Below are 24,347 nucleotides of genomic sequence, written 5' to 3'. Positions count from 1 at the left end.
CATTCATCGACATACAATTTGTGTGTCCTAAAAAATTTAATAATATATATATATATATACATACTGTGTTTGTTAACATTAGTTAATGTATTAACTAACATGAACTAACAATGAGTTATACATTTATTAATCTTTGTTAATGTTAGTTAATAAAAATCCAGCTGTTCATTGTTTGTTCATGTTAGTTCACGGTGCATTAACTAATGTTAACAAATACATAATAATGCAATAGTAAATGTTTAAATTAATATTAACTAAGATTAATAAATGCTGTAAAAGTATTGTTCATTCTTTATGTTAACTAAAGTAGTTAAATAATGTTAGTAATGTGTTATGTTGGTGAATTAATCTTCATTATCATTTTGATTTTAATATTTGTCCGAATATCAAACAAAATACAAAGCGGCTACAAATAAAAAGTGGGGAAAAAATTCTAACAAATAACATCAAGCAAAGCAAAACCGAGATTCAAATTCTCTCTTCTAAGAACATTCTTAACGCGGTAACAAAACCAATTAGCTTCTCTCGAAAGCTATCACCTTACACTCTTTCCTCACGGCTGTACGTGTTTATCAACCTCTCTGAAAGCTAAGCCAAACTAAAGAGGGGAAAGAGACAAAACGCATCTGGTTTGGCTCTCTCCTCAACCCAGTCAATCAGACGAGTCATCTCACGCGCTTATCTCTGCCCGGGGTTTATCGGCTAAGTGGATGTGTAGCTACAAGTGAGAATAGCTTGTTTTGTCGGCTTCACTGATGAGGGTTTTCATCCACTGCGAGTATTCTGCTTCCCCAGCCTGGCTGGACATCCAGGTAATCTTTCATTCTGTTAAGACAGATGCTGTTCCACTTTGTGGTTAGGAAGTACCACCATAGGGATGAGCTTTTCCTCCCACCTCCAAAAGCGTCTGTAATCTTCTTCCGTCATACAGGGCAACATTTAAATTATGATCATGCTTTCAAGGCAGATGACATGACTAGATTAGTGAGTCTGAAAGCACTTCAAAGGTACGGGAACAAGGTGTGAGAGTGGGTGTCAGAGGGCAGAATGAATGAAAATGAGCAAATCTGAAGCGGATGAAGGGAAACAAAATTAGTCTGACAGTGAGTTGATTGTGGGGGGACGACATAATGCACAGCCGCTTTGTATTCGCTCCCATTGAGAGGCAGCCACCCTGAATCCTGCATGCCTGTAAAAGAGCAGGTGCGAGCCGAGCGAACGCTTCGTGTTTTCATACGGACAGGGTCGTATCACAACAATCACGATCTCTAGAATGAGGAAACCAGATGAGGTAGAGCATTGAAACAGCTTTCCCCAGCTGCCCCATGTGTGTTGAGGTTGTTTTTTCATCACTGAGGGCAAGAGGAAACGGCGGGTGCCAAATACTACCAATAGCCTCACATGTTGACAGTGCCATTTCCTCTCAGCTCTTTTAGGTGCAAGGTGATGCTACAACAGTGTTTTCCAACTGTTATCCTCATAGAACATTGAATCTTTTATTATATAATAAAATAATAACCAAATTAAATTGATAACGTCTAAACTATTAGTAAATAATTAATCCTTAATTTAATCCTTTAGCAGGACGCATTTTGACTGTAGCAACTGCAACAAAGTACGATCTAAGACAGCGCATGCCGCCCAATCCGTAAAAAACATCACTTCTTTTACCGCAGATTGTTTTAAATCATGTTATGAAGGAAGAAATAATACAACTGAAGGGTTTTAGGGTGATGTCATTGTAATAACAGATTTTTCTCATTACTTGGGTAAAACATGCTGTTGTGATTAGTTTTCTCAGTTTTATGCCTCTCCAATAGCATTATAAGGTATTTTTGTGCCTTCGAAAAGTAATAAAATGTGGTGCCATTTTGATTTTCAGAGAAAACAACTTGGATTTTCTGTTTATCAATAAGTTCAGCAAGTCTGTAGAAATTTAAAGAAGCCGGAGGCCGCATAGTGGACTGCATTTGCCTTGTTAGCAAAAGTGAATAATCCATTGCTGGAGGGTAGGAAGGATCAGTTTCCACCGGGATCCAAACAAGCAGGCAGAATTAATACCAACAGTATGCCTGTTTGAAAGCAAACAAGCCGTGCATGGAGTAAGTTTGAAGAGGAGACACTTCTAGGACGGGCCGAATTATCGTTCTTTATGTCCTGCAGGCATATCGAAAAACCTATTTCAAGTATTAATTTATTTTGGCAGCAAGTGGGAAATCTGTGGAGATGAGCCAAGAGTATTTTTTAGGAGACATTGAGTGGAGTTTTTCCCCAAAAAATCACTCTTTACTAAATTGATAACATTGTACTCAAGTGAACAGGAAACGGACTGAGTGTCAAAATAAGAATGAAAATCGGATTGCTCCTTTAACTTGATGTCAAGAAAGGAAATATAATCCCATGCAAGGCAAAATGCAGTAACTACACATATTGTCAAAATCAAGTTATGATCCAACTCAATATTTTACAATATTACTGTTTTCACTTTGTCTAAAGACTGAAATGATGAGATTTAGGGCCAGATTTACTAACAGCTTGAGTCAGCGCAAACCCTCTTTTGGTGTAAAAAAAAAAAAAAAAAAAAAATTCCTGTCAGGATTTACTAAAGACATCAAGAAATTAGCGCTGAAAAGACGTGGACACAGTTATTTTTGAGGCTGACATTATTGCAAATGTAGGAGTTTTCCTTTCAGACGCTAAATTTATGGGAGGAAAGTATTTAAATGAATCAAGCAAGGTGATTTACTAAGGTTTGCGCTTATCAGTTTACTGGTATTTGCTCCGTTATTTCCACTCCCATCTGTGCTTTTATGGAATTTATCGGTTTATTTTATTCTGTTAATAGTTTGAATAGTCACTTTATTTTAAGGTGACTTTATTACACTGTAATTACACATTTAAGTGCTGAGTAATATTTAGTAACTATGTAGTTATTATAGGGTTGGGTTTGGTTTAGGGTTAGTTGCATGTAACTATGCATAATGTATAGTTATTATTACTATAGTAACTACATGTAACATTTGTAACAATGACACTGTAAAATAAAGTGTTACCGGTCATTATACTGGGTCATTATTCTATGACACATTCTAATACTGGGTAGAAAGTTTTCACTATCATTATAAATGAAATATTTTCCAGATAATATTTAATAAGGTTGGCTTTTATACATGGAAAATATAAAGCTGCCTTTATTTTAGGCCCTTGCAAGGGGCTCCTCATATTTGGGGGTCCTTCAAAAACTATTCAACTACAATCATAGAAAATGAAGTGTGACAAATGATAGGCTATTGAATCACTCCAAAAAAACAACTTTAAAGCCTTTTTTTTTTTTTATTCCAGTGTTGGTGTAGTTACTGCGTTCACTTTTGTAAGTTGTTATGCCCTCTCATCAAAATGCTTATTTTGTCTTGAAGTCTCCTAGCATCAGACCAAATAAACACTGTTGAAGTTGCTCGGAGAATGTGCATCAGCTATGCCTTGCCAACAGTTGTCTGTGCTTGAACAGCCCAAAGCATTTTGGTAGGAGGGTTGGGATTTATAGTTGAATAATACATGAGGAGGAGCCACACCAATGTCTCACCAAGGCCTAATGAAAGAGAACATGTCTGCACACAAATCAGTCATGAATAAACATCAGACAGTAATTAAACTTGGTGGCAGCAACTTTCTTCATTAGTAAACAAGCAGGAGCACAGCTTCCTGCGCATGGTGAGGATTGGGAATGGAATGGTAATTGGAGAGCCTGTCTGATATTGTTTGGCATCATTGGAAAAGAGCAGGCCTGGTCAGAGAAAAAGCTCAGAAACTGACCTCATTATCAGAAGTTAATTCCCTGGCACTTCATTTGCTGCAGTTGGTAAAGACATAGCTGTCAAATTGAGGCCTGTCTCTCTACTACATAACTTTAGTTCATTCCTGATCTAATGACTTTTAAGCATGTTGAGTTGGTACTCAACCAAACTCTGAAAAATAACTAAAATATTATATTTAAAAAAGTTGAATATAGCTTTGGGTGTCTAAATCTTTAGTATATAGCTTACATTGAACATAATGTCAACCTGAAGATGTGCTTCATGTGATGCTGTAATATTAAATCTAGTAAATCTAAATTAAATGTAGGCCTATGCATTAAGATGAACATAGAAAATGACAATAAAGACATTAATGTTACAAAAGATTTCAATTCCAAATAAACACTGTTTTTACAAAAATATTGAGCAGCACAACTGTTTTTAACATTGATAATAATAAGAAATGTTACTTTAGCCCCAAATCAGCATATTAAAAATGATTTCTGAAGGATCATGTGACACTGAAAACTAATGATGCTGAAAATTCAGCTTTGCCATCACAGGAATAAATTACATTTTAAACAATATTCAAATAGAAAATACTTATTTTAAATTGTAATAATTTCACAATATTACTGTTTTTTTACTGTATTTTTGATCAAATAAAAGCAGCCTTGCTTTTTTAACAGTAGTGTACACACCTGCATTGTAACCTTTCTAAATGTTGTATTATTCTATTACATTGGCTTTTCAGAAATCTTTCCAAAAGAGCCAGTCAAGAGACTGATGATGATCATGCAGCACCATATATATATATATATATATATATATATATATATATATATTATTTTTTTTAAGCATTATGGTGTGTTGCTTACAGTCCTTAAATTTGCACTCAAACAAAAAGAAGGGAACATCTTTTTGTGACTAGTCTGTATTTGGATTTTCTGATTTGATCGTACTTGGCTGTGATAAAGGATATGCTGTTTAAACTTTAAACTTCTTTCTTTTCCGCAGCCTGCAATTGTAACCTCCACGCAAGGCGCTGTCGTTTCAACATGGAGCTTTACAAACTCTCCGGGAGGAAAAGCGGAGGAGTCTGCCTGAACTGCCGGCACAACACGGCAGGTCGCCACTGCCACTACTGCAAAGAGGGCTACTACAGAGACATGTCGAAGCCCATCTCTCACAGAAAGGCCTGCAAAGGTATGAAGGGTACTAAATCTACACCCCATGGGCGCAAAGGGCGACTATAGTTTTGGTCTTAAGGGCCCAAAGTCTGCAACTTATCACTGAGGAAAGCAGAAAAAGCTAACGCTAAGTGATTAGCTAGCTGTTTTCTACACAAAGAAATTCACATAGCACCACAAAGGAACCAATTAGATGAGCCGGTGACTATTCTTAACGTGTTACCCCTCAAATGAGGGTGTCAGCGGGTCCAAAGGAAGAATTCTCACATTCCTGTGCTCCTCCACCCCCATGAGACTCTGTCAGCATGCAGCCCAAGGACAGGGATGTGGGTGGGGGAGGGGTTACATCTTTCTGACATAGAGTTATTGGGATTCATTTGGGGGATGGTTTGACAGGACAAGCCAAACAAACAGAGCAGAGGTGTGAACTGATCCTTGTTACAGGTCAGATGAGTGAGGTTAGGGGGAGGACGGACAAGAAGAGAAGAGGGAATGAGCGAGCAATTTTCCACAGGTGTGCAACTGGCTGGCGACAGCACGCTTACCTGGGAGCTGTCCAGAGGGAAAGAGACAAAAAGGCAGGGTGTTTTTGCCTAACTTTGCCGTGGGGCAAGATGACAGGAGCAAAAAGCTTTGTGCAAACAAGCCCCCCGTCACACCTTAGCGTCTCCTCATAACAAGGTCCGTTCTGCTGCTGTCCGTGACGGCTTAGGATCATTTACTTCCAGCTTTAGCTCGGGGTAAAACTTAGCTGGAAGTTAAAGACTCTGTTTTCCCCAAACAGATAAACAGGTAAATAAATAAAAGCGTCCATCAATCTGACAGTCAAGACTGTGGGGAATGTTTTTGCATCATGTGAGAATGTTATACTTGAAAGCTGAACAGAAGGTGTTTGTTTTCCCGCAATACCATCGGCACGCATGAGTCCTCATTTACAACATCCACACAACAACGCAATTAGCCTGATTCCTGATTCCTGCTCTCATATAGAGATAAATGCGGTCGGTTTATGTAGCTTTAAACTGATAGAGCTAGAAAAAGATTAGAATTTTGAACTTTTAATAAATAAATAAAAAAGTGGCGTATTTCATTTTTGTAGCATATTTTGTAGTTTTGAATTTACTACACAAAACTACGTTTACCTTTTTATGGTGTATCTGTTATATGCAGGCAGTTGAGGATGTAAAGAAGTTAGATTTATATTTTATTTTTTTAAACAGAAGTGACATTTTTATGGCATATTATATTAAGATTTTTTCAATAAGGTTCATTGGTTAACATTAGTTAATGTATTAACTAACATGAACTAACAATGAGCAATACATTTGTTAAAGTATTTATTCATCTTTTTTAATATTAGTTAATAAAAAGAAATATAAAAAAATGTATGTTAGTTCACAGTGGGTTAACTAATGTTAACAAATACAACCTTTGATTTTAATAACGTATTAGTAAATGCTGAAATTAATATTAACTAAGATAAACAAATGCTGAAGAAGTATTGTTCATATAGTTCATGTTAACTAAGGTAGTTAAATAATGTTAACTAATGAACCTCATTGTAAAATGTTACCATTTTTTATATTATATTTTGAAATTTAAGCATTTTGTAAATTTGACCAATTGAACTGTTTTTGTGGTGTATTTTATATATTAGTATTTTTTTAAAACAGCATATGTTTAAATATTCCGATTATAAAATAATACCTTTGAGTTTTCAGATGAAGAAATTCATCTGATTTACAGTAGGCACAGTTGTCATTAAAAAAATATATATATATATAATTTGAAAGCGTGTTGTTTTTAGTTCCCAGACTCACATTACACCTGATAAATATGAAAAAGATAAATGAGCATATAATAATATTCTCTGCATGGAAAGGCATTACAAAAATGCATAACCTAACCAACATATCCATTCTACCATACTCCAGACTGACATTTACCCCTCTCTGGGCTCTCGTTTGATTCTCCTGTCGACCTGGAATGCAAACAGACATTCATCATCCGACTGTGTGTTTCGCTAACCCCCATGCTATGTGTCTTATTGAGGGAAGAGAACTTCTTTTTGTTTTCACTTCCTTTCTCCTGTGGACAAGACTTGATTCTTTCAGCATCCCATTACTCTCATTGGTGAGGTTTGCTCTGCTGGGATATGTTGGCTTTGTCAAATGATGCATTTAATTGCAGAATTTTGTACACACTTCCCTAATAGTGTGCAAATGGAAAAGATGAGTCTATGTTGTTTTAAAGTTTTGTGATAGAAACTCCATCACAGATTCACTGGAAGGGATTCAGTCGAGCTGGAATTTGATCGTTCTGTTTCTGCCGTTTCATTTTTTTTTTTTTTTGCAAGGCTCCCGTAATTAAAACCAAGGGTGAATAATCCTGCAGGTCTCTGATGACCCTGGTCCTTTTTTTCTCTAAAGTTTTATTAAAATGATCTGCTTTGCTTGGAAAGTTAATGAACTCTTCTGTTTCCCTGAGATTTGAGACAGAGGCCATGGAGGATTTCCCAGGCACTTGGAATTAGGGTCAACAAACCAAATGGAATTCACTAATGGTTCAAGGAAAACTCTTAAAAAAAATAGCACACTAAAAATAGCTGCAATACTCTGTAGATTGTTACAGAATTATTAATGATAGATTCAAAATATGCATGTACTACTATGAAAGATGTATTTGTGGATGGAAAAAATGTAATCCATCTGGATCAATTCTGGATTAAAAATGCATCATGACCCACAGCCATTGAGAACCTTTCCTAATGCAGATACTTCATAAGGGAGATTACCTGAAGATGGCAATCCTTCTGCACTTTTCGATTTTACCGAAAAGAGAAAGTTCTCAGTGCTTTGTTCACTTGAATGTTTGCTATCTGTTTGCATGCTCTCGCTTTCGTTCTTTCGCAACAATCATCCACATTTTTCTGTTTAAGTTCATTAATCTTCAGGTCCAACTGCCTCATCAGACTTTTGTGCTATTTTTTGCTAGGAACATTTATCAGCACTGTTACAATCTTTACATAGGGACGATGTCAAAACCCAGAAGACTAATTCGCCACTGGTTCTCTTGAGATTTTCCTATGGGGTTTTATAATAAGAATTATTTTTTATTTTTTATTAATGAGTACAATAAGGTAAACACAACTTGACAATACTTTAATGTTTTGCTCTACAACGTAAATTACACACCCATATCGAAAATGCAAATTTGAAGCTTTTATTTTAATAAAAAAAATAAAAAAAAATAAACGTTTGTTCCTAATAAGTAACTATATAGGAACGTTTGGGGTGTGTGTGCAGTTTACATTTACATTAATTTACATTTGTAGAATCGTCAAGTATCGTCACGTTGTGTTTATCACAGACCTTACTTATAAATTGGAAAACCCCATAGGAAAATCTCGAAGGAATTAGTCTTCCGGGTTTTGACGTCATCCTTGCACCACTCTATAGGCACACGCTTTGTTATTTCTCACATTGTGTATTTCAGTTTTTTACATGTTTGGATACTTACGTCAGTTCCCTTACATTACGCACTCTTGAGGTCTTGAAGACGGGAAAACACTGGCACTTTTCAAATGAGAAGGAGACCTCCTGTTAATCTGAGCTGAGCACCTCAAATCGAATGTTGCTTCATTTTAAATAGTTCTGAAAACACATTTCATCATGATTTACAAAATCTGTAACTTAAACAAGGCATTTTGTTCGTTTTAATCCTGAAATTTGCCAGAGTTAGAGCCCCTAATGTAATTACAATCAAACACTGTCCAAGTTATACAGCTGTATTAAGTTACATCAAAACAGATGTACAAAAAAAAAGCATGCGTGGTAATTACAGAAAGGTGACAAATGATATGAAGCATGATATTTCATTCCCGCCAAAGAAAACATTTTCACAAGCTAAATAAGCGATTTATTGCAAGTTAATGAAAATAGGTGTAAGTATGTTGTAATATAAAGCACCTCACTCCCCTCTCACTCATTAATTGAATGTGTTCACCACATATTTTCTCTTTTCTTTTGACAAGTCACCACATTCTTAATCAGAGCAGTGAAATAGTGGCAACGATTTACTATAACAATTTACTTCAGTAAAAACACTTACAGTATGCTGCTCTTTTACTGAGCTTGAATTCAATCCGGGCTCTTGGCTTAGTGTTCAATGCCTTCTACACAACTCATTTCTCTAGACTTGACTACATTTGTAATTTTGGAACACCTTGAAGCATTTTCAAATACAGACATTTGAGTCACATATTTTGGATGTTCTATAAATAAATATCAATAAATAGGTATTTATTTGAAATATATAATGATAAATGTAAATATTCATAAATTTGATGACAAATGACTGTTTAATTTGTAAAAAGGCGTGATTTGGTTCATGAGTAATATGTCTTGTTATATGTAATATGGAAATTCTCTGATTATTTATTCATCTTTAGGTCTTTATTTCTTCTGTGGAACAAAATAAGAATTGGTTCCATTTTAGAACAGGTTCCAAATGTCCAAGAACCCGGTGACGCGATAAGAAATCGCATTTTGATTCCGCTTATCGGTTCCTGTGTGCGCATTTTAATGTGATTTTAAACCATTAAATCGCAAAAGACTCAAAAAGACGCAAAAGAAAAAGTGATTTTAATGTGATTTTACACGTGTAACTGTTTATTGGGTCCGTGCAGCTCCTAAAGTGACAGCAGCCTAATATTCCTCCTGCCGTCTCTATAATAACTCAAACAGCAAAAGACAAAGAGAAAAATCAGGTGCTGTTCTTGACTGAATAACCTTTGTAACTATATTTGTAATGTGTTTTTTTGGGGGGTTTTTTCATAAAGTGCAGTGTTATTTTACATTTGATTATAGTTTCTGTACCTGAATACCTGATTTTCCTGATTAAACACTGAGTGTTTACTTGTCTTTAATAATGACTGAAATTTATATTAGTTAGGGTATTTTTAAACCATAGGCAAAAGTTCCTTCCGTAAGTGTTCTCCAGCCTGCTGATTTTTGTTCATGGTATTCAGCCACAGATTGCAGTATTGCAATAAGACTTATAATAAATGTGAATGATATCTACGTTTTTTTCTTTCCTCATTGGAATCGAAATTCAGAATCGATAAGAATTGGAATCGATAAGCGGAATCGGAATCATTAAAATTAAAACGATCCCCAACCCTAGTGACCATTGACTTCCACTGTAATAAAAAAGAGACATTTCTTAAAATATCTTCTCTTTAAGCGTAACCTATGACCATGATAATAATAACAACATTGTTACAGTCGCATTGTGTGTTTTAAACCCAGAAACAACTGCGTCGAACCACCTGAATGAAAACGTCACGTTTATTTGATACTTTCTGTGAAGTGATATTGATATATCGAAATACACTTGTTATGGGCAACTGGAACATACCCTTTAACAGAACGATGTGGAGAGTCTGTATTAGGTTAGAGCTTCTTATGAGACTTCAGCCCTCTGATTTGTGGCTTCATCCTTCATAAAGCACACTGTAAACACACAAAGTGAAGGCAGCTTTGCTTTGCAAGGTGCATCTTGTTCTTCTCTTTGAGTTGTTTGCTCCATAATTTTCCTTTACTGTGCTTAGGAAACTTTTGCTTCATCATTTCTCCTGCCCACTGCAATGGGTGACTCCTTTGAACTAGATTTGATTTGTTAAATGAGCCATTTTGTTTTAATACAGTAAACCACACTTAGATCACATAAGTGTGTGGTGTTCTGCAAACTGTCAACCACGCTGAACTATTGTGACCCCATTGGGTGGGCTGTTAATAGTTCATCCATTTTTGGTTAGCTTGGAATCTTGGTTCAGTATTATATGAAATGTTTGCGTTTATATGGATTGCTAACTCTTAGAACTAGCAAGCTACAGAGAATGACATCAGCCTCTGATGGGATCCCAGGCAGAAAAGATGTTAGCCAGTCAATCTAATTGCGCCTTTAATGTGTGGTTGCCATGGGTTTATAAACAAATAGACAAAATAAAAGGCTCATTTTCTCCCCATCCTCATTAGGGTTCTGGGAAAAGCTAAGAAAAGTTAGCATTGAGTACGCTAGAAGAGATTATGTTTGCAGTGAGAGCTTTGTGGTATTTGTGGTCACACTATTACACCTTCCATTTCGACATGTGTCTTGCATTGTCACAAAATTTTAATTTTAACCACAAAATAACCTCTTCTGTTGGGGATTTGAAAATATTATGTTACATTACCTCACTTTTCGCCTTAGATAAAAATAAAAAAACAACTTATTTTGTGGCTGGCTTCAATTAGATGAGAATGTAGTGCATAAATGACAAGTTTGGCAAAAAGCAGTTGTTGTGCTGGGGAGTAACATCCATAATTTCATTAAATTATTATCCTAAAAAAAAAGTATAAAAAAAGTATTAAAAAAAAAACACACTCTAAACATGAACTTAAGCAACAACAGACACTCAAAAGATATGAAAAAAAAAAATCAAAAAAAAAAAATCAATGGTGCTTAGAATTAAGCTGCTCTCATTTTCTCTTCCTTTTATCAGCTTCAGACATTTTTTTGTGGGCCAGCAGAAACTATAATCACTTCAATACTGAGCCTGGGCTGAGCTGGCCCACCTCCAACAACACACAAATTACCCCACCGTCTCTCAACATGATGCTTTTAATGGAGGAGAGGAGCTCAGACTTCAAACAGCAGCTTTAGGGTAAACTATTGGCAGGGATCTAAACTTCTCACATTGGGCAATCTGCTCTAATAAAGCTGCCGTGTGCAGATCTCCTTCAAATGGATTAAATGCTCTGATCAAGCACTCAATTGTTGGCCTTTACTCTTTAGTTGTTTTCTTCAGTGGAATATAGAAAGTATAAATATAAATGTATATAATGCTCCAAAAAACGCCCCAAAACATTACATTTACTCATTGTCTTCTGAAGCCATGTAATAGCTTTGGAAAAGTGGAAATGGGAAAGTAGTGATCCATTTTCTTTAAAAATTCACCTTCTGTTTTGCACAGAAGAAAGCAAGTCATACAGGTTTGGAATGATGTGAGGGTGGTTCCTAAAAGGAAATCAGAAAAAAAAAAAGAGTCCCATTCAGGCTTGTATATCAATAAACAACTCTCAGCTTTGTACTTCCGGACCAGGGACATGGCAGTAGTGAGAGTGAGTGGATGAGGAGAGGAAAACGTGGATCCATATCTACTCCAGGAATCTGGTGTAGCACCAACACTTCACTCTAAGTGGAAAACCACTTAAACACTCTCCAAACAGGCTGTTATCAGGCAGCAGAAGCTAAATGTTTGAGAGACATACACCTGCACCCCATGTGTTTTACGTTGATTTACTGGTTGGCTCAGGCTATCCGATTTAGACAGTTGTTGGGCATTTTCTCCTTCTCTCTGAATCCTTCTTTCTGAAGTACCATTGAAACTGACAAAGATGTTTATAAATTCACAAGCTCAGACATTTACTCACCCTTACGTAAATCCAAACCTGTATGACCTTCTTTGTTCCGTGGAGCAAAATTAAAAAATACATATATATATATTTTGAAGAATCTTCATGCAGGTCTTTTCCATGCAATGGCAATACATTATTTGTCATTATTCACTGATGCTACTTAAGCTCACTCGACAACATTTGTATGATGTTGATTACCACATAAAATAGTTTTGGGGCATCCCTTTTTTTCTTTAAAACAAAGTAAAAATAAATAAATCAAGGTATGGTGAGGCAATTGCGATGGAAGTGAATGGGGCCAATTTTTGAAGGATTTATAATTTATCATTTATAATTGAAGCTTATACCTTTATAAAAATACTTACATGAATACTTTTGTTCAAATTTGTGTATTATTTGAGCTGTAAAGCTGTTTAAATCTTTTTTTACAGTCATTTTAGGGTTTTAGGGTTTAAGGCATTGAATTATCATGCCGTCAAAAAAGGGTTAATAAGCATTTTTGTCACATTATAATCATGTTAGTATGCATATAGATTATATGTTGTGCTTATACTACTGAAACAGTACTTTAATGTTTACGGATTGGCCCCATCCATTTCCATTATACTGTAATGTTTTTCTTCTTTTTTTAAGAAATTAGTGGCATAAGTGGCACATTTTTGTGGTAATCATTTGATTAAACTTAACTTTTACTGAACACAATCAATGAGCCATGAGTAAAGGCCCCTAAATAAATGATCCAGTCACAACGGCTCAAATATATATTCCAGCAGAAACCTCAGCATTTAGTTTGTTTAAGACTCTACTCTTGAACTGATAATTAAGAGCTCCCATTTAAAGTCATCCATTTCTACAAAGAAATTAATAACATTTTGAAAATGACCTGCGCCACATTTGAGGCTGTGAAGCTGTTTCATTTAGTGAGGATTAGTCAGCTGAGCTGTTTATTGAGTCTTTAAGGCTGCACATTTGTCACGAGAGACAAAGTGTGGCTACTTTCTACATAATGACAACTCCAAAGGACAAGACATAAACTTGGCTTTAATGACGAGAGAGTGACAAGTGACAAGAGACAGACATGCAGGGAGTGGCTGTCTCTGTGTCCAGTTCCAGCCTTGGGGACTGGAACTTTACTTCACTGCTCTTAGCATAGGCTTAAAAGAAATAAAGTTTAAGCACAACTCTCTATGCTGCATTACTCATAAAAGATATGAGCCAATTTACTCATTTAATGTGCAAAACATTTGACAGAGTATCACTTCTACAGTACTGGTGGGGAAAATATTGAGTAAACGGCATTGGGATTTAAAAAAAAACACACAAAAAAAAAACACTTTAATGTAACTACCCATGGTGGGAATTTAAGAAAATGGACTTGAAAGAAGTTTTGACACAAAGGCAATACAATCAGTTCACATGGTTTAAGAAGTGTAGAGAGACGCTGAGCCATATGTTAGAGAAAGACCTCCCAAGAGGAAGGGAATGTGACAGACATTATTGGCATTGGCACGTGTTTCATTTTTCATGTTCTGATGAAAAAAGAAAGCACATGTTGTAGAAACATATTTGAAGAAAATACTTTTATTGTAAGATATTTTGCCAATTTGAATTTGTATTGTTACACAGTTGCCCCAAAAATGTGTTTAAAAAAAATTACATTTAAAAATGTATATAAATGTTTGCACTATAGGTAACAAAGTGGCATTTATTAGCATATATAACTTTTCAAACAAAATAGTTCACAAAAACAAATTTGTTGGCCCTCGCATGATAAAAAGTAGATATTGTGTCCAAAATCAAGAAGTTCTGCGATACCTATTTGAACTTTGATTACTATTTTGGATATCAAGTCTTAACTATTGTGTAATGGCGTAATGTGTGTGAAAACGGAAGTGAAGAGTAAACAGGATGGATAAAGTTTGCTACTCCTGCCTTGTGTGATTCTTTGCTTAATAACTCCTGACAGACACCACAAATTGGCAACGAGGAATAAGCTTTTTTTTGGTTGCTATCGTTGGTCATCAAGATGGCTGTTGTTAACATGCCTTTCCCAAGTTTTTTCCTGCCTTTCCCTAGTGAGGCTGCTATTGCACTCAGCAAATAGCTGCGGATCTTTGAATTTTTTTTTATGAGTTATTGATGCTACAGGTGAACGAAAGACACAGAGCTGTCCTGCTGTACTACCTCGATACACAGGGACAATGGATTTTCTACTCATTGCCAAACACATATAAGGATTCAGAGGATGCATTGAAAGCCTACTTCGTGCCAAAAGCTAATATAGTATCTGAACGCCGTGTCTTCCGTAAACTCTGTCAGGCGCATCACGAGACAGTTATACAGTACGTTGCCGCTTTGCAAGAGCTTGCTGTTTCATGTGAGTTCGTTGCCAGTACTGATGAAATGATTCGCGATCAGTTAGTAGAGAATGTACTTAGCCCACGAAAACGTGAAAGACTTATACTAGAAACTGATCTTACACTCGACAGAGCAGTTATGATAGAAAGCCAGATTGAATCTGCTGCCGATCAGGCTAAATCCATTTAAAATTCCCGCCAAGCAGTAAAACGCAGAACAGATCAGTGCAATCAAATACGTGCTCATTACAAGAAATTACTGTACTTTACACGGAATATTCAGCTCGTACTCCCAGCATTACAATCACAGTGACTATATCTACTTTGGACTCACAGACTTATATGGTGGATTTGGTGGTTGACACCTGGTCTTCTGTATCTGTCCTGCCGTACAGTACTTATGCATGCCATTTCAGTAATGCTGTGCTGTCGCAACCTACAACCAGGCTAGTGACATATTCAAAAGCCCAAGTTCCAGTGGTTGGATATTCGTCAGCGAACCTTTCCCTACATGACCATTCAGTTCCTGCTAAATTCTTCATTGTAGACAAAGGGACACCACTCATGGGGAGGGACCTAATGTCTGGATTGAGGATTGAAAACAATCAAGTTCTGCCTCCTAATGGCCTTCCTGTGTCAGTCTTTCAGTGCGCTGTCAACTGAGTTTCAATGTGCTAAAAACTTTATACACCACATAAAGCTGGATGAAAATGTTGCCGTCTGCCACACTCTGTTCATAGTGCACTGTAAAAATTAAATCGCTAGCAATCAGCTGGGGTTATGAACGCATCAACGCCTCTACATGGGTGTCACCAATTGACCAAAAAGTCAGGTAAAATCAGGATGTGCATTGACCTCAGAGAGCCAAATAAAGCAGTGATCGTGGACTCTTTTCCATTGCCATACATGAATGAACTACTCTTTGCTCTAAAAGGTTCCACTGTTTTCTCTACCATCGACCTGACTAATATTTACTACCAAGTGCCTCTGCATGAGGCCAGTCGTGACCTCACATTTTTTTATTATTCACTACAGACTGTTCCGTTTTTGTTGTGTTCCTTACGGATTGGCTTCAGTGCCTGCGATATTTCAGAAGATGACGACCATCATCCTGACTGGCTTGTCAGGGGTTAAAAATGACCTGGACTATCACTATCATCCATGAACGTGACATGTCTATGGATGACAAAGCACTTCAAGCAGTTTTACAACGGTCAAAGTGTCACTTCCGACAAACCAGCCTGCAGTTCTTAGGTCATCCTGTTTCAGCGGAGGGCCTTGATGAATCACGTGTACAAGCGATTCAAAATGATACATTTTCTAGTACATAATCTAGTACATAGATATTATCAAGTTTAATGCATACTGAGAAAAAAAAGACATTCACAAGCCACTTCTTATGTAAAATGATTAACTATCATACCCAAGTTTTGTGTTGAATTTGTGTGTGTGCGCATGCTCTTGTCACCACTTTCACAGACAAACACACACACACAGTGTCTTTTTCAACTGCTTCACCAATCTTCACCCTTTCCCCAAACTTGGGCCCTTAAAGCTACTTTTATTGTTTATCTGTGCTTTTTTGTATGTATGTACTGTTGTATGTGCGTTTCCCCACACGTGTGTTCTTTTATCTCTTTTCTTCTGTTCCTCGCAGCCTGTGATTGCCATCCTGTGGGGGCCGCTGGCAAAACCTGTAACCAAACCACAGGCCAATGCCCCTGTAAAGACGGTGTGACGGGTATCACGTGCAACCGTTGTGCTAAAGGCTACCAGCAGAGCCGATCACCCATTGCCCCCTGCATAAGTATGTGGATCACTCAATGTCAAGATTTTTTTTTTCTACCACTTCAATCCCCAATGAGCGATAATGCACAAATGTTTTTTGTCCATGGAATGCATTGGAAAATTGAGTTGAAACTCTTCTGAAGGACTGTAGGATCCATTTCTTATGGTGGAACGAGAAAATCTGCATTTCACAGTGGAAAGAATTTGGAACCATGTCTTGTTAAGGTCATTCCACAGGATTAACACCTGCCGTTCTTTAAATTCTGTTTTCTTTACTTCATGGCCCAAATCAGTGAGACTGACATTTTTTAGATTCTTAAAATCGCTGTTTAAAGATTACAAAAGTAGCCTATAATAGAGTCCTCACTGCATGGGAAGGAATAAAGAAAACATATTATCCATCACTGGTGTTTGCATTTGAAATCAAACTGTTTAATTGGTGCTTTTGTCGACGAAACAACGCTTGGATATTAAAAAAAGCAATTGGAAATAAAACGCTCAGGAGAAATAGTTGGCAGGGAGCTCAGCGGAATGAATTCAACATTACTTTTTGGAATCATATATCTTTGATTTTCTTGGGAAAGTCACAAGCATGAATGTGTGAAAGATAGACACTCTGGTAATTGAATTTAAAATATTTAGTTTCTCTCATAATAGTGAAATAATGTTTTTATTTTAATAGCACATATAAATTTAAGCAGTTTCTCAATCCATGCCAAGCTCAGTTTAACACAAGGAAGTCTTGGCTGCACATACCATTATGTCCTTTTATTCTGAAGACCATAAATCAATATTATTTAAATATTTGTAACAGGCTTGTACTGTAATTTAATCTGGCATTAAACTCGTTCCCATGTTCCCCAAGATGTTTAGAGCTGATATAGGAAGACCACCACAGAAAATGTAAATCGTTGTACAGTGCCCGTGTAGTCTTGCCAAAATGTCAACAGCAAAATGTACTTTCCTCTGTACTGGTAGTTCTTTATTGAACTATACTTATACTTTTGGATGACTTTCAAATTTGCAATGTCATCCTAAATAAGTCAATATTATTATCAAGCCTTGTTTACTTGCCAAAAGCGCCATAATGCATATTTGCAACAGAAACACATTTCATTTTTTGGACCCCAACAAATGACGAAGATTGTTTTTTAACCAGAAGACTTGATTCTTTCTTCCTTAAAAAAAACCCTCTTTTTTGCATGCTTGCGCACCAGCTCCACAGAGCACACGAGCACTCTTTTATCAACTTCTTCATATTTCTCTTAGTACGCTTGCGCTGTTCAGTCATCCTCTTGTTTTGTCCTCATGGCAGTAATTGCCTTTTCTTCTTGTATATTTATGTTTCCCGATAAAGCGAAAGACTGTTCTTTTTTTTTTTTTTACTTTTATGAGTTCAATCACTTCGATGAAAAGGTCTTTTCCTCACGCATGGCTTTACTGAGTGTAAACTTCCCTCCGTTTATGAAAGGGCAATGGAAGGAGGAATGAAAGAATCAAGTCTTGGACAAGCATCTTGCTGTTTTTCATAACAACAAAAGAGGGATACGGATGGAGCAGGTTGGGTTCATAATGTGAAACCTGTAACATTTTCTTATGGAGTTAACATGGTTCAAATAAGCAGCAAGAAACTTCTTATATTGATCTTAAATTCCAATTATTATTTAATTTAAATGTAATATTCATTCTTTTTTATCTACACCAATGTTTACATTGATTTTGCAAATATTAATTTAATTGTGTATGTATTTATTTATTTATTATTGCTAACTGTCATCTCTTTTTCGGAACAGAAATTCCCATTGCTCCACCAACCACAACTGCAAGCAGCACAGAGGAACCTTCAGGTTAGTTCTGCTAACTAATCTTAAATGAGAATTGTGGAGAATTGTTTTAGTGAGTTTAAAACTGGTGTCATTAACCACAGACTACATCCATCACTATTAAAAAGCTAGGCCACTTGTAAGAGTCTCGTACTAAGGAATGAGGAGCTGATGCGGCGCTGTTTGGGGGCTCATTCTAATTTATTTGCTGATATAAGGTTTTCTTCGCTTTTGAGCGTAAAGTGGAATTTGATTTACCCAAACCCATTATGGAAGAGGAACTGCTGAAATTATTAGGGGGGATCTAGTTTTACAGTTGCGTCCCTTGACACGTTCACTCTCGCCGCAGATGTTTTATAAATATGTCTAAAAGTAAGCAGAACGTCAGACTTAACTGCAGTGTCTGCCAAATGATTTCATTCAGCATCAGACAGTAAAACACTGTCTGCAAATATACAAACGCTTCCCTAAAATTTCATGCAATTATAGACTAAGTGTCTCCTGATCAGATGTTTAATTTCCCAAGTTTTCTTGCAAGAGCTATCAGCTTCTCTCTCACCTTTTTCCCTTTTTTTTTCTTTTGTATTTTCAACATAGTGAGTGAACATGCTTTAGTTTGCCCGTATGGAAAAAGTATTTGTTGAAGAAATATTCGTCATTCTCACGGACAGAGTAATTCTAGCGTGCAAAAAACCTTTGCAGCTGTTGGTTGATCGTCGCAGACCTCTAATGCTTTACTGACAGATAAGATTGACAGCAGAGCTGCTGGTATTCTCTCTCTCTCATGGACCTTATTTCATTCTTCTCTGGGATATGTTCTCTGCCCCCACATTTTTCTTCTACGGTCTTTTATTCTCTCTGCATTTCTTCCTCCTTTGTCCTAAAATACCCACTCACTCTCTCTAGCCCATCTGAAACCAATTCTCTGTTTCATGACTGGTAGTTTGGCTATTGCCAAATGTCAGAACTGCATTGTGAAAACTGTCTTTCCTTAATGGACTATCAATGATTTGAGATAGAGGGTGTTATGACCCATGCAAAATAAACAAATAGGCAAAGCGGAGGGAAAAGGTTAACCCATTTACCACAATGTGTTTCCATTTGTCATGGCGTGACCCTTAAGCATATGGCAGCACATGTGAAAAAAAAAACCCTAAGAAATGCAGGATAGCTGTATCGTGCTTGTCTTGGTATTTTTGTAGAACAGTTAAACCAATGCTAAACAAATATAAAATAATAACATTTTCTATACATAATTTTATATTTCTTAATTATATGTATTTGTTTGTTTATTACGTCACCACTGTTCTAGCGGTTTCTTTTCTACAGAAATAAAGACAGGTACAATGCCACTATTATGATTCTTTTTTTTATTTATTACTAAATTGTAAGATAACTGCATTGTGCCTGTCAGTCTTAGTAGAAAAGAAACAGTTAAAAACAGTGCTAAATATAAATAAATACATTTCTTGTATATAATTTATATTAGTTATATAAAAAATAATGGGTAACACTTTATTTTACAGTGTTCTTGTTACGTTACATGTACTTACCATAGTAATAACAGTAAATTATGCATAATTACATGCAACTAACCTTCAACCAAATCCTAATCCTACCCTAATTCTATAGTAACATGTATTTGCTTAATGTTACTCAGTACTTAAATATATAATTACACTGTAACCAAATAATGATATATTATTTATTTATTTGTCTGTTTTTTTTTTTTTTTACAGAAATATAATACAGGCACAATACAAAAAATACTAAATTAGAATTCATTTCTGGAGAGAAAAAAAAGATTACGAAATTAGAAATTAATTCCAATTCTAAGGTCAAAAAATGTATGAAACACTACCTTTCTAATCACTTAATGGAATCTGATTTTGGCAAGCTTTATTTCAAAATCAATGCATTTTTAAAATCGTACTTTAATCCAGGCGATGGGGGCACCGCTGATTTTGAGCCCTTAAAATGTTTGACCCATCTGGTTTTGAGAGCAGCCCTCCATGGAAACTGCAGCATTCCAAATCAAGCTGATGGAGAGGTGGAGCACAGGACAGACATATTTGAGTGCCCCCATCAAAATGGACGCTCCAGACCACCCACACACCCTGCTATGGGACTGCATACATTATGCCTTCCCTCCAAGCCCAAAGCTCACCTCAGGATAGTGCAATTCGGCAGAAAAATATGACCTCATCCAATAGATTATTGCAAACAGATGTTCTTATCAGGGCACCTCCACCCTGCTCTTTAGCAGTTGCCCACTCAGATTGAGAGAGAGAACCTGTACGTTCTTGTACAGAAGGGTGGGGCAGACAGCTGTGAAGCAGGTGTCTATGAGAATGAAATAGGGGAACGGCAGAGGGAAAGTCGAGGGAGCAGAGGAGAAGGAGGATGTTAATATGTCTTCAGTAATGCCACATGGAGGGGAGGAGTGCATCGCGAATACCTCTGATTGCTCGGCTCAGACAAAACACATATTGTGTGGCGAGGTCATGCATGGTGTGAGTCACTACTCCCGAGACCCCTGCATAATCCCTCAGACGCACACTCATCTATGACTGACAGAGATGTCTCTACAAACCTGCATTAGGAGATCAGCGCCTGTTGTCTTTATGGTCATCAAAACCAACATGGTGGTTATCATTAATGGCATGGATTTCGTAGATGATTTGTTGTTTTTTGCAGGAGGGGACTGCTCAAATAATTTTCTTAAATAATAGGAATATTTTACATAATCCAAAGGATAGGTCCGCATTTACTCACCCTCATGCTATTTCAATTCAAACCTGTGTGATTGTCTTTTGTCAGTGAAACACAAAAGGTACATTTTTGAAGAATAGTGTGGCTGCTCTTTTCCATACAATGAAAGTGAATTGGGACAAAATCACACAAAAGCACTTTAAACTATCATAAAGCTATCAAAAGTCACCCATAAGTTTGTTTATAAATAGTTTTTGCGTGAGAAACAAACTGAAACTGAATTATATTCATGGAAAATTAGTAAAGATTTTCAGTGAATTATGACTTTAATTTCCATATGTTCCATATGCAACCACTGACATGGAATAAAAAGGGCTAGTAATATATTCTTCAAAAATGCACCTTTTTGTATTCCACAGAACATTGTCAGAAAAAGTAAAATATGTAAAAAAAAAAAAAACACTTCTTGGTTTTGTACCTTATATACCTCTAAAGTGTATACCTTAAAGTGTAACTATGAGACAGTTGTTGTACTCGGTGTGATGACAAACAGACCCCAGACAAGAAAGAAATGAAGTCATACAGGTTTGTGACTACATGATGATGAGTAAATAATGACAGAATTTTCATTTTTGGGTGTACCATCCCTTTACCACTGTCACCCTTGTAAGACCGAATGGTCCCATAGAAATCTGCAAGGCTCCTAGTGATTATAAAAGGAACGAATAAAAAAAGGGGGAGTGAGAGATGGAGGGAGGGAAAGTGAGAATTAGAGAGAGAGAGAGAGAGACAGAACGAGAGTGAATGGTGTTGAATTAGTGTCTCATCATGAATGCAAAGCTCTCGTCTAATTTAAAGCTGGCTTCACCTCTCTCCCATTTCACATTGTCAGATTTCGAGGGTTGGCGATGTTCCACACAAATCTCTGGGCTTCATTTACAGTAATGAAGTTGATTTCTACCCATTCTCAGCCCATTAGAATGATGTGACCGTGACCAAAACATCACAACTGCACACGCTTTCTGGTCCGTTTCTTTAAAGCAATGTCCGAATTCAAGAGATAGCTATTTTCTTCTCAAACTCTTGAACGGAATAAAAGAACGGCAGAAAACGAGAAGGGTGTTTTGAGAGGTTGAGAGGAGAAGGAGAAAAAAAGCAGTTCCCTTTGGAATAGACCCAGCTTGCCCATTGAGTCCATGCCCCAGTGGGAGCTTGGGGCTCTGGCTATAATCTAATTACATGCTTTATTTGCAGCAATTTGTTTCTCAATCAGTCTCATTCTGCACAGAGAAAGCCTTCCCCCTGTGCACTCATTCACACCTCATTGTTACAGCTCCCAGATCTGCGATGTGCGCATGAATAGCATTGTCCGTTCCATTAGAGGTCCAACTGGAAACAGACCTCAGGTCAGCCTCAGGCTCTTTTTTGCTAACAACAGAGTACAGTGTCTGCCGTCTTCAAGCTTTAAAAGACCCAGCAGGTTAGATTGTCAGTGTTAGATGTCAAGGCTTTTCAAAAAGTGCTGAGTGAGGCTGAATAGCGCAGACTCATTAGCTGTTCTCCGCCGAATCTCCAGACCTACAACTTCCCTCAATGTCTAGCGACGGAGAGAATTCGTCCACAAATGTTTCCCCACAGGGGTCCCCCACAGTCAGCATGTAACCGGTGCCCTCCACTCATTCTTCAGTGTCAAACAAGCCTCACATTCAAACTTACACGCAGCTTTCTTTTGCTCACTGGCACCGCTAGCAGCGCCACTGGACGCGGTGCCAAAATCTCTCGCACACAGCTTTCGCTTGAAAAGACGGCAGGAAAAACATCCATTAAGGTGACACCGGCCTCTGTGGGAGCATCGTGACGGGACGGCAAGCTAACCCTACTTCCCCTAACTCAAGAGGGGGCACAATGAGTACATTTGTCTTTGCTGCGGGGGACTAGATGTTCGAATAGGAATCTCAGGGTGCTCATCACCTCTTTAAAGGAGAGCTAATGAGAAATGATGGCTATCAAAGGGAAGTATCGTGATGGCATTAAATAGGGTTATAGGAAAACAAAGCAGTTGCTCTACAGTCTTCATTTAAATGGAAATGAAGCTGCCACAGTATGGACTCTCAATTTCATTTCGGTTACAGTTTCTCTGCCATTTCCAATCTACAGTGTGCACGGTTTGACTCGTCCAACCCCACCTCGGACTCCCTCGCGCAACCACTTCGGCGCGACTACTTTCACTGGCATTTTTTTCTGTTTCCTGGGTTGCCCAGGGCAACCTCATTCACACAGAGAGAATAGAGAGTCCAAAAGAAAGTAAAAGGCAGGCATGGAGCGAGGGTCGGCCGAAACAATGAAGTTTGTTCATATGCAGGCGAGCTGAAAGCTTTTTCTCTCCCCCCCCTCCTCCGTCTCCCCATTCCATCCATCCACTAAAAGAAGCCCATGACAATTGTAAGGGGAATGGCGAAAGCAAACTTCTCCATTTAAACATCTGCATGCTCGAAAGAGGTGTTTTTAATGATTTAATCGTGTCCGTGTCCTCTGAGTTGAAGGAGCAACTCGTTTTATCTGGGAAGAACTGTAGAAGAGGCCCAATCAGAACCGAATCCATTGGGGTTTTTTCCCCCAAAACACCATGTTTCTATTTTTACATAGACCAAGCTTTTTTAAACACTTTATGTGCTGCTAATTTTCCCTCTGACCTCCCTTTGTGCTTGGGCAACCCTTGCTCCCCCCTTCACCGCAACCTCCCTGAGTGCCGAACCAATAAATGCCAAAGGTTGAAATGGTCTTTAGGGGTTGCGGTGGGGGAGGAGGCGTTAGGACAGACGTACAGGGTACAGAGTTGACAGCACCGGGAGGGAGGTGTCGTGATTCAAAAAAGCCCTAATCAGGCCCATCATGGCACTGACAGTGGAGACAAGGGTGAGAAATTAGCATGGAACTGAAGAAAAAAAAAATCGCTGGGTGGCACAATACACTTGGCCTCAGAGGGCTCCCATCAGAGCAGGGGAGGGTCCAGACATCCAGAGAGCAGAACGAGAGGGACCTTTTGTCTCCTTCCTTTTCTAAGGAGCAAAGGACACTTTGCTGAATGCCTCACAAGCCCTATTACAGCCTCACAATTAAACTGGGCAGATGGGTGTCACAACAGGCCGGGGCTTTAGGATAGATGTGTAGTTTGCAGAAGTGTCTCTCTTTTTGACAATGACTCTTTTACATTCTTTAATTG

At 37.5% G+C, this 24,347-nt stretch overlaps 1 protein-coding gene across 2 annotated transcripts in view; it reads left to right on the top strand.

Moving 5' to 3' along the window:
* ntn1a (netrin 1a) overlaps window positions 1–24,347 on the top strand; it is a 74,241-nt gene that overhangs the window by 42,247 nt on the left and 7,647 nt on the right. Inside the window, exons 2-4 of one of the 2 annotated variants that reach the window (XM_084425366.1) lie at window positions 4,812–5,000; window positions 16,459–16,608; window positions 18,383–18,436. In XM_084425366.1, coding sequence (XP_084281492.1) covers window positions 4,812–5,000; window positions 16,459–16,608; window positions 18,383–18,436 — 393 coding nt within the window. The remainder of the gene's footprint in view (window positions 1–4,811; window positions 5,001–16,458; window positions 16,609–18,382; window positions 18,437–24,347) is intronic. The other variant, XM_084425367.1, reaches the window with a different exon arrangement.

Source organism: Rutilus rutilus (assembly GCF_951802725.1).
Source record: "Rutilus rutilus genome assembly, chromosome: 12".
Taxonomy (NCBI): Eukaryota; Metazoa; Chordata; class Actinopteri; order Cypriniformes; family Leuciscidae; genus Rutilus; species Rutilus rutilus.
The sequence above is the reverse complement of the archived record's forward strand: the minus strand, read 5'-3'. Positions and strand labels throughout refer to the sequence as shown.